General features: G+C 33.6%; 1 protein-coding gene across 3 annotated transcripts in view; it reads left to right on the top strand.

Moving 5' to 3' along the window:
* Nucleotides 1-15,256, top strand: part of CTNNA3 (catenin alpha 3) — a 1,821,555-nt gene that overhangs the window by 466,618 nt on the left and 1,339,681 nt on the right. For all 3 annotated transcript variants that reach the window (XM_045069885.1, XM_045069887.1, XM_045069886.1), the window contains exon 6: nt 1,907-2,170. In XM_045069885.1, the coding sequence (XP_044925820.1) occupies nt 1,907-2,170 (264 nt within the window). The remainder of the gene's footprint in view (nt 1-1,906; nt 2,171-15,256) is intronic.

Raw genomic sequence — 15,256 nt, forward strand, 5'->3', positions numbered from 1 at the left:
GGGATTTGCAATCAGAAGACTTAGGTTTAGATCTCCGTTATTTTGCTAGCTTCTTAATCTTCTCACACTAAATACCTATTTAGTTAAAGTGGGGCTAATAACACCAGCCTTATTGCCTCAAATGGTGTTGTGATGATCAATAAGATATTATCTAGAAGCACTTTATAAATTATGTCATTACTCGTCCCTGTATAGTAGCAAATAAAGGAAATCCTTCCTGTGTAGGAAAGACTGTAACATAGTTGTTAACATCATAGCTTAACAGTTATACTGACTTGCGTTACGGTACAAGAAATGCCACCTTCTTGTTCTGTAACTTGGCTCAGGAACTTAGTCTTTCTAAACCTCATTTTTCTTCCCTTTAAAGTGGGGGAGATAATATCTTTTCATAACTTTTATAAAGATTATATAAGATAGGGTATATGGAACACATAAGCTATTGTTAAGCTCTCTTGAATTAGTTTTCTTTAAGATGAACTTTTACTTTATATTAATAATTTTAGATTTCCAGAAACGTTGTAAAGGTAGTATGGAGAATACTCATCTACCTTTCTTCTGGTTTCCTCTGTTGTTAATATCTTACATTTGCTACTTCTGAACAAGCATTGATATATTATTATTAACTCAACTACAGGTTTTATTTGGATTTCACCAATTTTTCTATGAATGCCTTCTTTCTGTTCCAGGAACCAGTCAAGGGTGCCACATTGCCTTTAGTTGTCATGTCTCCTCTATCTCCTTTGGTTTGTGCAGTTTGTCAACCTCCTTCTTTTTCATGATCTTATCATTCTTGAGGAATATTGTCCAGGTATCATGCAGGATGTTCCCCAATCTGGTTTTGCTTGTCGTTTTTCTCATGATTAGATTGGGGATGTGGACTTTTGGAGAGAATAGCAGAAAGGTGAAGTGCTGCTCTTGTCACAGTGTGTCAAGGGCTGCCTGATACCCACATGACATCACTGATGATGTTGACCTTTATCACTTGGCTAATGTAGTGTTTACCAGGTTTCTCCATGGTATTTTGAGCTAACTCTGATCAGCTATCACTTATATCAGACTTTCTCTTCCCTGTCTTCCCACTGTTTGGAATGCTTTTCATTTATATTTACTGCAAATGTCATATTCAGAAATATCTTTTCTGACCACCCAAGCTAAAGCAGTCTCTATAACATTTCACTTTTATGTTTTCTTCACAACATTTATCATTGCCTGAAATTGTCTTGTGTATTTGTTTACCTAGTTTATTCTTTGTTGATAGTTCCCCACCCCCTCAAACAAGAACATAAGCTTCAGGAGAACAGGATCCTTGTAGGATTCACATCTGTACACTTGGTGTCTAGAACAGGGCTAGCATATGCTAAGTACTCAATAACTATTTTTTGAATAATTGTCAAAGAGAGAAAGATCCAGGATTAAATTATTAGTAAGTATTTCTGAAAAAAAGTGGAAAATAGCTGAATGGTAGGAGGTTCAATTTAATATTCTTAACTGAATCAGTTTAGTTTTAATGAAGAGGTTAAATGCAGTCATAAACATCTATGGAAATAAGTAATCAACATGCTTGTAATCCAGGCTCTCTTATAATGCACTTAATAATGTGAATGTCAGAGTATTTTTCTGACTTATAAGCAAGCTATGACTGACAAATATAAGATCTACTTAGTTATTATACGTCTACGCCATTGTGACCTTTATTTGCTAATTGGCTCAGCTTTCCTATTGTAGAACTTTTTAACAGAATCTGAAGGAGTGTAGAAATAATTGATGCCCTTGATTTTAACTTATACCTGACTTCTTAGTGTCTATTATCTTTTCATTTATATTGACAGAAAAATGGAGCTTTTTTGTATAAATCTTTCTTTTATAACCCATGGTAAGGAAGCTCTCTTTTTATGTGTTTCCTTAGGACTTAAAATCTCCAAATCAGAGGGATGAAATTGCAGGGGCCCGGGCCTCACTGAAGGAGAACTCCCCCCTCTTGCATTCAATTTGCTCAGCTTGTTTGGAACATTCTGATGTTGCTTCCCTCCAAGCCAGCAAGGACACAGTTTGTGAAGAAATTCACAATGCCCTCAATGTAATTTCAAATGCTTCACAAGGCATCCAGAATACGCTTGCCCCACCAGAACCTAAGGCAGCAACACTAGGAAGTGCCCTTGATGAGCTTGAGGTAAGTGGAGAGAAAGATAAAATGTGATTTGCTGTGTCTCAATATGAAAATAACAGATATGGGTTTTCAGATTGGAGTATAGACTGTGAGTAAATAAAAATCCAATTACTTTATCAGTCTCCATCATTGCCTTGTGTCTTCCAATAAAATGATTAGCAAGAAAATATTCCTTTACATTTCTCCCAAGGAAGTCAATGAATTTTAAGTGGGATTGTTGATTACACTGAAATGATGATTTTAGTTTACATCAATCAATTTACGAAATATAGGATTTATCCATTCCACAAATACTTATCATTGGCTATGTTCTTTATGCTTGGGATCAAATTGAGTACTGCTCCCATGAAGCTTATGTTCTCAAAGAAGAATAGAGGCAAAAAAACAAAATGGACATCGTAGATAAGTAAATTGTAATGAATGTTACATTGAGAAGGCAAGATGACTTGGAGGCTTGAAAGAGATTAGATAATTGGGCAGATGGGGATCTAGGATGAAGGTTTGAAATCATGTCCCACTGTTTAAGGGACAGCACAGAAACCAGGGTGCCTGAGTGGGGAGAATAAGGGGATAAGTCAGAGCTGAACTAAGGAGACCCAATGGGGACAGGTTATGGAGGACTCTGTAGGCTTTTAGTGGCTCTGACTTTTACTTCAAGTTAAATGGGATTTATTGTAAGGTACTAAGCAGAGGTATGACACTTGAGTCTTAAAAGGACTATATCGGCTGCCTGTAGAGTATAGACTGAAGGGGAACAAAGAGAGAAGCTGAAAAACCAGGCAGAAAGCTATTATGGCAATATATGTTCCATTCTTACATTTTATGTTGATCACCTCAATCCATCTCACAGTTTAGTTTGGACCAGGGTGGCATCACTGAATATTAAGGTAAATTTTATAAGTGAAGCCAACTGGATTTGACAGAACAGATGTCAGATGTGAGAGAAAGGAGTCATGGCTGACCTTGCAGGCTGGGTCATCCAAAACACACACTGAACAGAGTTTGGGATACAGAGTGTTGTTACGTATTAGTATATGAGAAGGGAAGAGGAAGGGAGCAGGATTGAGCCAAAGAAGTCTACCTGTAAGCCAGATCCACAAAGCCTAGATCAATCAGCAGAGAGCTCTAGAAGGAGGAGTCCCCTCAAGTGTACCTTGTCAAACAGAAATAGCCAGGCTTTTTTTTTTTTCTTTCCTCTTTTTTTTTTTTTTTCCCTTTGCCTCTGTCTGTCACTGGGCGCAGGTCATCCTGCCCTGGGAAGGCTATATGATGTCCAGGGATAGGGAAGAAGGAGCAGTCCCTTGCAACTGAGGAACTGACCACTGGGGGCCATCTGCTGGCCTCAGTCCCCACAGCTGAGCAGTAAGTCCTACTTGGAAGGGAGATATGGACAGTACACCTCTGTGTCTACCAGAGATAATGACAAGGTTTTTTGTTTTTGTTTTCTTGTTTTTTCTTTAGCAACTGCATGGATAGCTTTCATCAACCATGATAGGGAACACTGTGGGTGAAGCCAGTTTTGAGAGGGAGATCAGAAATTCAATTTTCAACATGTTGAGTTTGAGATATTTATCAGACATTCAAGTTTGATGTCAAAGATAATTAGCTATACAAGTCAGACATACAGTTTAATGGGAAGCAAGGTAGAGTAATGCTTAAAGATAAGGGTTTTAGATCTCTTTATGCTGAGGTTCCTATCTCTGCTATGGCACTTATTAGGAAAGTTATTTAATTCTCAGTTTTCTTACCACTAAAATGGGAATAATAGTAGGGCCTACATCATAGTGTGGTCAGAATCAGTAAATTAATAGTACAGGTAAAATGCTTAGAACAGTGACTGGCACATAATAAGTGCTCGATAAACTTTAGCTCTCCTTATCATGAGTGGAAATGGCTATTTGGAGGCAAATTCTTCCCAAATGAAATCAATGCAGTTAAATTACTGAAGTTTTCCTGGTAATGTAAAAAATAAACTAAGCACATATAATTCCTATATTGTTCATAACATTATTTTACTTTCATGATAAACTTAGCATGAAAAATCGAATTCATTTAACCTTTATGTTTTTCTTTTAGTTACATATCTTTAAACAGATGCCTTTATTTCTAATCTAACATTATTAAATTCCTTATTATCAATACCTGTGCAAAAACTTAAGTTCCTAATTATTAGCACCTATGTGAAAATTCTAAATAAGGTAGATGATTAGTGGTGACTCTTGAATGGTACCCATAATAAGACTGAAAACTCTTTGTAGGCAAGATTGTGTATCTTAGTGATTTTATACCAGTGATACTAGCAGAAGTTAGGTCCCCCTAACTTGTTAGTATGTAACATTTCTTGATAGCTAAACAGTTAACATAAATGTATGACTTAATTATTACAGTGTCCTTATAAGATACTTTTGTTTTACAGAATAAAACAAAATGAAACTGAGACTTAGATAAGTTATATAACTTGCTCAAATCAGAAGCCTAGTGAGCGGTAGTATCCAGGAAGTGATCTAGTCTGATTCCAGAAATTATTTCTAAGTTCTGTGCTATATTGAATTCTCACAGATACTCCTTAAGGTGCTTTTTTATGCTAAGATTCTTAGTCTGTGTGAACCATCAGAGAAATTATAAATGTAATCAAGCACCTGGGTCATTTAAATAGAACTAGTCTGTATTTGGAGAGTAGCTAAATGGTGAGGTAAAATTTGTTAAAATGGCTGGATAGAATTGTATATAACATTTTTCATAGTACTAAACAGAATTATGTCAGGAGTAAGATGGCCAGTTTATCCCAGACACTCACTCTATATTCTTGGAATTATAGAAGAAAACAGATGATTTCTAAATTCTTCCCTTTTTTGGGACTTCTATCTCTCTTTAATTGAAAGTAGCTGCTACAGGCAAGATAAGGCAGTGGTTAGAGAGAAGGAGAAGTGTGTGTGTGTGTGTGTGTGTGTGTGTGTGTGTGTGTGTGTAGCACTGACAGGAGTGGGAATAGGTATAGTGATGGCACCTTCCCTTTTTCAAGATAAGTGGCTGACTCACTTCTGAACAAGGCAAGAGGGAGTCCCAAAGATTTCCTAGAAATCTTAATGCTGTCTTAACAACCTTTGAAATCAGTTCTCAGTTAAAGCTAAGGCTGCTCAAACCAGTACAAAATATATATAAAATATCTGAATTACAAATAGGTGCTGAGGCTGTCTGAACTAGATAAAGCAGAATTTATTGAGCATTTAGCTTTTTAAAATGGTTTTGTAAATTAAATGGTTGCATTTTTCTTTATTTACAGGAAGCTGTGTTGGTAAAAGATCCAAAATAACCTTTGCTCTGTCTTGCCTCTGCAAATATAATACTATGAAATAAACTGATGTAGTAAATACTCTGTTGGGAGTAAGTCTCATTAAATGTTTATAGTGTGGAAATGTATCAGAGTGCTTATTCAACAACTACCATGCTGAAGCTTTGTTAAATCTTTCATTCTGGCTCATGGCTGGTTGAGGGTATGGAATCCGAGATTTATTGGTAAAGGAGAAAATAGAACTTGAATTAGAACACTATGCAAGCTAGAGGGGTTGATTCCTTGGAGAGCCTAATGTGAATTATAGGGCATTCTTTTGCATTTGTGACTGAATGAGAGTTGAGAAGAGTCAAATTATAGATTAACAGAGTTTTGAAAATACTTTTAAGCAAGAAACTTTGCCAGTGAAAATTGCTTTGAAACTCCAAGTCCATTAAGACATATTTTCTCTTGTGCAGTAGGATAAAGTAGCTTTTATAATCATGGTCTGTAAGAATTATCCAGATCCTCATGTGATAAAGATGATAATAACAAGCGTTTTTTTTTTTTTGTTTGTTTGTTTGTTTTTGTTTTTTTAGTATTTTTTCGTTTTCAAAGAACTATCATATTTATTTTCTTATTTTGGGGTATTAATTTCTGTATTATCATTCACATATTTCTTTATTCCTATTTTTTGTTGTATTTCCAACACCTAGAATGATGCTCTATACATAGTAAGTGCAAGGTGATTATCACTGAATTGAAAGAAGGAAGCAAGAAGGAGGGAGGAAAGGAAAGCATGCAGGTAGCAATGCTGTATGTCATTTTGTGATTTGGATTGAAGAGCATTTTGCCTTTACTCCTTTTTTCCCCTTTCCTTTCTCCAGTTGGTAGTGTATGTAGTTGCGGTATATTGCTCTACTTGACTTTTAAGTGGGACATGAATTTAGTGAGGTAACTACTAGAAACATATCTAAGGGATAGGCTGCTTAGATTTTTTTCTGTGATAAGAGAAAAATTTTCTATTCTTAGTAGTTATTTAGCCTAATTTCTATCCTTAGTTTAGATTCCCTGCAACTGCTGAGATCTGCTGTCTTTACTAAGAGTAATAATTTTGAGGAATGTTTTTACCTGAAGGAGAAAACAGGACAATCCTCAGAGTAGCATTTCGTAGCTAAAGAATAAATAGGTATCACTGATGTCTAAAAGCACTATAATATGATTTCTTTTTAAAAAGGCTTGATTTCTAGAAATATAGTGAACCAGAAGAACTAAAAGTGATATGTAAAGTATTTTTAAATACATGGGTAATATAATAGGTAAATTCAGTTGAGGTCAGCCAGATACAAAGAGCCGACATCCAGATTAGCAAGCCAGCAACAGCACTGTGCTGGCAGATGTGAGAATTTCTTTTCCATTATGGCCTGTAGCTTGAATTTTGAAAGACCATGAACTGAGGACAAAAAGCAAAGCTTATATTCTGCCACCTGGAAAGTCACATAAGAGCCTTTGCATGAAGCTGAGGATCCTTTAATTTGACCATCTTATTGAATGAACAAGGAAAACACTTTCCTATAGCAAAAGATAGGAAAACTTGGCTGGCTTAACTTTGGCTCTGGGCAGCTCAGAAAAAAGAATATAAAATACCTTGGAGATTTTTTTTTTAAGATTTATTTATTTATTTTAGAGAGAGTGTACGCACACCAAGAGTGGGGTGAGGGGAAAAGCAGAGGGAGGAGAGGGAGAGGGAGTGTAGCAGACTTCCTGCCAAGTGTGGAGCCTGAAGGGGGGCTCAATTTCCAACTATGATGAGATCATGACCTGAGCCAAAATGAAGAGTTGGAGGCTTAACTGACTGGGCCATTCAGGCACGACTGTCTTAGAGATTTTTTACCCATAACCTTATCTTTATCTGGACTTTGGGTCAGAATTCATATTATCTGAATAGCTTTTAAACCCAAGCTGAAAATATAAGGTGGTTCTGTCTTAGCAGTACCTCCAAGTACATGCCAGAAGTAAATTCAAGTTCTCTGTTTACTTCTTACCTAGTCCACAAAAAATTCTCATACAGGTCTTAGAAAAATAAATTGTCACAATTCACACAAATAGGCAAGATACATGAATGAGACTTTGCAGAAAACAAGCGGCAGTATCAGAACTTCAAACACTGCATATATTGAAATTATGATAGTGAATATAAATATGCTTAATATATGTTATTCACTTACTTATTTACTAAAGTGTGATGAGTATGGTGAAGGAACAAAAGGCTGTCAAAATTGACCGGGCAGAGCTATCTAAAATGAAAAATATAATCGTGAAAAATTCAATGGTTAGGCAAGACAGATTAGATAGAGAATTAATGATCTGAGAGATAGGGTTTAAGAAGTTCTTTATAATGCACCACAGAAACACACACACACAAAAATATTTTTTAAGGCAGTTAAGATACATAGAAGATGTGTGACAAGTTTTAAAATATTCTAATACAAGATCCAGAAGAGAGAAAAGTATAAAAAAATTACTAAGAATTTCCTAGGATTGATAGAAGATACCAAAAAAGTATTTTTTTTAAAGATTTTATTCATTTATTTGACAGACAGGGATCACATGTAAGCAGAGAGGCAGGCAGAGAGAGAGAGGTGGAAGCAGGCTCCCTGCTGAGCAGAGAGCCCAATGCGGGACTCAATCCCAGGACCCTGAGATCATGGCCTGAACCGAAGGCAGAGGCTTAACCCTCTGAGCCACCCAGGCACACCCCCCAAAGGAGTATTTTTAAAAGAAGTTTGTGCCTCTGCCCACGAACACACTGAATAAACAACTACACACGGATCAGTTACCTCTGAGAGAAATCCAGAAATTATTTGAAAGACTCCTGTACATTGAGCAACTGAGAAAATGCCCACTTCAAAATAGGTAGGAAATGCTGAGTACACTTTCACTATAAACTCTACCTCTAACACAGCACCATATAAATGAGATGGAACCCCGATTTCCCAGCTTCTCCTTGAGAAACAAAGTTTTTGTTTTTGTTTTAATTGTTGAAGTATGATTGACATATGATATATTATTAGTTTCAGGTATATGGCGTATATATCAGTGCTCCCCATGATAAATATAGTTACCATCTGTTGGCAAACAATTTAATGCAGTGTTATTGACTATATTCCCTAGGCTGTACTTTTTATCTCTATGACTAATTTTTTTTATAAATAGAAGTTTGCTTCTATTCCTTCATGCCCTTCATCTATTTTGCTCATCCCCTCACCCATCTCACCTTTAGCAACAGTTTGTTCTCATATTTAAAATATGGTTTTTTTGCTTATTTATTTTGTTTTATAGATTCCACATTTATGTGAAATCATGTGGTATTTGTCTTTCCTGTTTGACTTACTTCACTTAGCATAATACCCTCTAAGTCCATACATGTTGTTGTAAATGACAATATTTCATCGTTTTCTATGTCTGTATAATATTTCATTGTTGATAAGTAACATTTCTTCTTTACCCATTCATTTATTGATGGACCTTTGGGTTAACACATAGTTTAACTATTGTAAATAATGCTGCAATAAACATAGGAATGAATATTTCTTTTTAAATTAGTATTTTGGGGTTTTTTTTGGAGAAAATAACTAGTAGGGAAATTAATGGACTGCACGGTAGTTCTACTTTTAATTTTTGAGGAAATTCCGTACTGTTTATCACAATGATTGCACCAATTTATTTTTCTACTAACATTGCATGGAGGCGTCCTTCTTCTTCATATTCTTGACAACATTTATTTCTTGTCTTTGTGATACTGGCCATTGTGACTGGTGTGCGTTGATACCTCATAGTGGTTTTGATTTGCATTTTCCTGGTGGAAAAACATTTTATTTAGGTGTAGTCCCAAGAGTTGATTTTTGCTTTTGTTTCCTTGCCTGAGAAGAGATATCCATAAATATGATCCATATGATCCTCTGCAATGTTTCTTATATTCCACATATGAGTGAAACCATATGATAATTGTCTTTCTCTGATGGACTAATTTCACTCAGCATAATACCCTCCAGTTCCAACCATGTTAATGTAAATGGTAAGTATTCATTCTTTCTGATGGCCTAATAATATTCCATTGTATGTACATACTATATCTTTATCCATTCATCTGTCAATGGATATTTCTGTTCTTTCCCACAGTTTGGCTATTGTGGACATTGCTGCTATAAACATTGGGGTACAGGTGCCTTTAGATCAGTCTTTCTTACTATTTTTGTATTCCTATCAATTTCTTCCTATAGGTCTTGCCCTAGGTATTTAGGAGCTCCTATGTTGAGTGCTTAGACATTTATAATTGTTGTATCCTCTTGTTGAATTGATCCCTTTATCACTGTGTAATGCCCTTCTTTGTTTTTTTTAGTCTTTCTTTTAAAGTCTACATTGTGTGATATAAGTAGTAAACTTTTTTTTGGCCTCCATTTACATGGAATATCTTTTTCCACTCCTTACTTTCAGCCTGTATGTGTCCTTAGGTCTGAAGTAAGTTTCTTATAGGTATTATATAGATGGGTCTCACTTTTTACCCATTTAGTCACCCTGTGTCTTTTAATTGGAGCATTTGGTCCATTTACATTTAAGTAATTATTGATAGGTATCTACCTATTGTCATTTTATTAATTATTTTCTGGTTGTTTTTGTAGTTCTTCTCTATTTCTTTCTTCTTCTCTTGCTCTCTTCCCCTGTGGTTTGATGACTTTCTTTAGTGTGATGCTTGGATTCCTTTCTTTTCATTTTTTAAAAAATTTATTATAGGTGTTTAATTTGTTGTTACACTGGATTCATATATAAGATTCTACCTGTATAGCAGTCTATATTAAGTTGATATTTGCTTTAGTTCAGGCATATTCCTAAAGCACCAGGTTTTTATGCTGTTCTCCATGTTTTATGTATATGATATCATGTTTTATATCTTTTTATTTTGTGTATCACTTGACTAATTTTTGTATAATAATTGGTTTTACTACTTTTGTGTTTTAACTTCCAATACTGACTTTTTGTGTGATTAATATACTACATTTGCTGTATGTCTGCTTTTACCTGTGAATTTGTTTCCTTTTTTTAATTTTTCTTTCCTTAAAAGTAGTTATGGCCTTTCCTTGCCACTTTTAAAGGGTTCCCTTTAATATTTTTTGTGAGGTTGGTTTAGTGATGATGAAGTTATTTAACTTTTGCTTGGAAAGCTTTACATTTCCTTCAGTTCTGAATGATAACCTTGTTGAGTAGAGTGTTCTTGTTTGTGGGATTTTTTTTCCTTTCAGCACTTTGCAAGTATCATGCCATTCTCTTCTGGCCTGCAAAGTTTGAATCAGCTGATATCTCATAAGTTTTCCTTGTATGTATCTGTTTTCTTTTCTCTTGCTGTTTTTATAATTCTTTCATTATTAGTTTTTACCATTTTAATTATTATGTTTATTCATTATTATGCTTATTATTATTATTTATTATTATGTTTAATTATTATTTTTGGACCCAGGTATCTGTTTTTTTCTTTAGATTAGGGAAATTTTCAAATAGTATTTCCTCAAATAAGCTTTCTATCCCGTTCTCTCTCTATCTCCTTTTTGGATCCCCCTATAATACGAATGTTATTATGCTTGATATGCCAGAGTTCCCTTAACCTAATCTAAAGAATACCAAAAATGATGAGTGAGAGAGACCCACACCAAGAAACAGTATAACCAAATTGCCAAAAAATAACAACAAAAAGAAATTTAAAAGCAACAAGAGAATTAACAGGAACCTCGCTGACCAAAAGGGAATGTGATGATACATTCAGATTTCTTGAAAGAAAAAGAAATACAAATCAAGAATATTATACCTGACAAACTTGTCCTTCAAAAATGAAGAGAGGATAAAGGCTTTCTCAAAAATGAAAGGGCACATTACCAGTAGCTCTACCTACTGGAAATGCTAAAGGGAGTTCTTCAAATTGAGATGACTGGACTCTAAACAACATAAGAGATAACAATATGAAACTCATTGTAAAAGGTAATTATATGGACAAACAGACACTGTTATTACTTTAATGGTGGTGAGTAAATAATTTTTAATTTTTATATTAATGTTAAAAAACAATACATTCAAAATAACTAATGAAATTATGTTAATGGATACACAATATAAGAGGATGTACATTGTAACTTCAGAAGGTATAATGGGAAGGTGGAATAGAAGTTTAGTTTTTTGTATGCAATTAATGTTAAATCTTATCAGTTTAAATTAGACTGTTATAAGATGTGTTATATAAACCTCATTGTGATCACAAAGAAAAAACTTGTAGATACATAAAAGGTAAAGAGAAAGGAATTAGGGCATACTACCACAAAAAGTCTTTAAATAAAGGAAAACAGCAAGAGAGGAAGAAAGGGACAAAGAAATTATGAAACAGTCAGAGAAGCACACACTCACAGTTGTAAATCTTTACCTGGTAATAATTACTTTAAATGTAAATGGATTAAGTTCTTCAATCAAAAGACATAGAGTGGCTAAATAGATAAAGAACAAAGTTCTAACTATAAACTGTCTATATGAAACTCACTTTGGTTTTCATAATATTCATTGCTAGAAGTGAAGGGATGGGGGAAAAATATTCCATGAAATATTAACTAAGACAGTGGCTATACCTATATCAGAGAAAATAGAACTTAAATTAAAAACTATTTCTAGAGTCAAAGGAGGTCATTATATATAGATAATAGTGTCAGTTCAATAGGAAGTTATAATGGTTATAAATATATGTGCACCCAGCATCAGAATTCCTGAATATATAAAACAAATATTTACTGATCTGAAGGGAGAAATTGACAGCAATAGAATAAGAGTAGGCAACGGTAATAGCTCGCTTTTAATAATGGATAGTACATTCTGAGAGACAAACAATGAAGAAACAGTGGACTTGAACAACATTATAGACAGATAGACCTAATACATATATAGAACCTTCTACTCAACAGCAAGAAACTATGTACATGATAAGCAAACAAAACAAGCCTTAATAACTATAAGAAATTTGAAATCATATGATGTCTCATTTCTATCTCCAGTGGTATGAAACTAGAAATCGGTAACAGCAGGAAAATGGGAAAATTCACAAATAGGTGAAAACTAAACAATGCACTTATGAACAACCCAACATTGGGCTAAAGAGGATATTAAAAGAGTATTTAAAAAATATCTTGTGACAAATGAAAGTGAAAATATAGTTTATTAAAAATTACGGGATGCATCAAAAGCTGTACTAAGAGGGAAGTTTATAGTGATAAATGCCTACATAAAGAAAAATATAAATAAATAAATTGCCTTTATACCTTTAAGAACTATGAAGAAGAGTAAAATATGCCCAAAATCAGCAGATGAAAGGAAATAACAAAGATCTGAGCAGAAATAAATGAAGGAGAAATCAGAATAATAATAGAAAGGATCAATGAAACTAAGAGCTTTTTTTGAAAAAGATATTAATGTACAAGCATTAAGCAAAATAAAGAAGACTGAAATCAAATCATAAAGAGGAGACATTACAACAGATAACAGAGAAATAGGAAGAATCTTAAGAATCTATGAACAATTACATGTCAACAATTTAGATAACCTAGAAGAAATGGATAAATTCTTGAAAACTTATAACCTGACATGATTGAATCAAGATTAAATAGAAAATTTGGATAGACCAAAACAAAGAAGGAAATTGAAACAGTAATTAAAAACCTCCTAGGAAAGGGAATTTTATTTCAGTCTTCTTTCTTTCTTAGTTTAGCTTAATGCTTGTATATTAATATTATCTTTTCCAAAAAAGTCCTAAAGGTATAAAGGCAATTTATTTATTTACTTATCTTTTTTCTTTATGTAGCCTTTTATCACTATAAACTTCCAGCACTTGTTGGAAGAGAGAGCATTTGCAAGCTCATTCTATGAGACAGGATCACCCTAATATCAAATACAGACAAAGACACCATTAGAAAACTATAGACCAATATCCCTAATGCACTTAGGTGCACGTCTTTGGGAAAATACTAGCAAACTAAATTTCACAGTATATTAAAAGGATTGTATGTCATGACCAAATGGGATTTATTTCTGGGAAGCAAGGATGGTGCAGCATACCCAAATCAATTAGTGTAATACAGCACATTAATGTAATGAAAGATAAAACCCCCGTGAACACCTTGATAACTGCAAATACAGTATTTGACAAAATTCATTATCCTGTTCATGATAATAATTCTCAACAAATTAGATTCAGAAGGAACTCATTTCAACAATAAAGCCGACCTATGTGAAGACTATATGTGAAAACCTCATAGCTGATATCATAATCAATGAGGAGGAAATACTTAAATCTTTTCCTCTAAGATCTAGTACAAGGGAAGGATGCCTATTCTTCTACTTACACTCAACATAGTACTTGTAGTTCCAGCCAGAACAATTAGACAAGAAAAAAAAAGTAAAGGTATTTGTAAATTGGAAAAGAAGAAGTAAAACTCTCTCTGCTGGCAAGATTACATGATCATGTAAGTAGAAAACCCTAAAGATTCAACAACAAAAAAACCTGTTAGAAATACAATAAACAAATTCAGTAAAGTTGCAGCATACAAAATCAACATAGGAAGAAAGTTGGTTGTATTTCTAAACACTAATAATGAACTATCTTAAAAACAGTTTAAGAGAACAATCCCATTTATGATAGCAACAAAAAATGTGAATACTTATGAATAAACTTAACCAAAGAGTTAAAAGACTTGCACATTGGAAACTGTAAAGCACTGCTGAGGAAAATTAAATAGGATACAGAAATTATAAAACATTTATGTTTATAGATTGAAAGACTCATTGTTGTTAAAATGTACATACTACTCAAAGTATCTACGAGGTTCAATACCAACATTGTGAATATCTCAATGGCATTCTTTACACAAATAGAAAAAAATGATAAAATTCATATAGACCACAAAGACTCCCAAAACAATCTTGAGAAAAAAAGAACAAAGTTGAAGGCATTACACTTTCTGATTCTAAAATATATTACAGAGCTAAAGTAATTAAAGCAGTATGATACTGACATGAAAAACATACAGATAGACTGTAGGAGCAGAATAGATCACCCAGAAATAAATTCAAACCTTTATGGTAAATTGATTCTTGAGAAAGGTACTAAGAATACAGAATGAGGAAAAGTGTAGTCTCTTTGATGTTAAAATAATAAGAAGTGAGAGATGTCCTAGCTGATTTCTCAAATATAGTTGGTACAATTCAATGGATTCACCCTTTTAAATCCTGAGAGCATAGCTACTAACTTTGTATTTTTACATCATGCAACTATATTTCAAGAACAAAGATAAAGACATTTTTACACAACTATGAAGTTGTGTAGTTTGTCAACAACTTCACTGAAAAAATTACAGAAGAGAAACAAAAAAGTTACAAATACAAGCATTTGTAAGGAGAAGAAATGATAAATATATGGAGTTACTTCTGCTCAAATATTAGCTTTCATAAAGGATTAATATTCATTTATACTTAGTATAATTAAAAATACAGAATTAATCTTCCTGGATATAATAGCATATAGTTAAGTAAAAATGGAATAAAAGGTTAAATGTTCGAGGATTTTATTATTTTTTGGAAGAAAGATAAAGGTATTGATTTACTTTAGACACTCCAAGGAAGCATGTTAAAACATCAGTAACTACTGAGAAATGTTTAACAATATACAGCATAACTTGAAAATGTGGAGAAGGGACAAATAGGATGAGAAAATATGAAACTTGGTCTACCCAAAA

The sequence above is a fragment of the Mustela putorius genome, unplaced genomic scaffold (genome assembly GCF_011764305.1).
Source record: "Mustela putorius furo isolate JIRA1106 unplaced genomic scaffold, ASM1176430v1.1 tig00003949_pilon_pilon_pilon, whole genome shotgun sequence".
Lineage (NCBI taxonomy): Eukaryota > Metazoa > Chordata > Mammalia > Carnivora > Mustelidae > Mustela > Mustela putorius.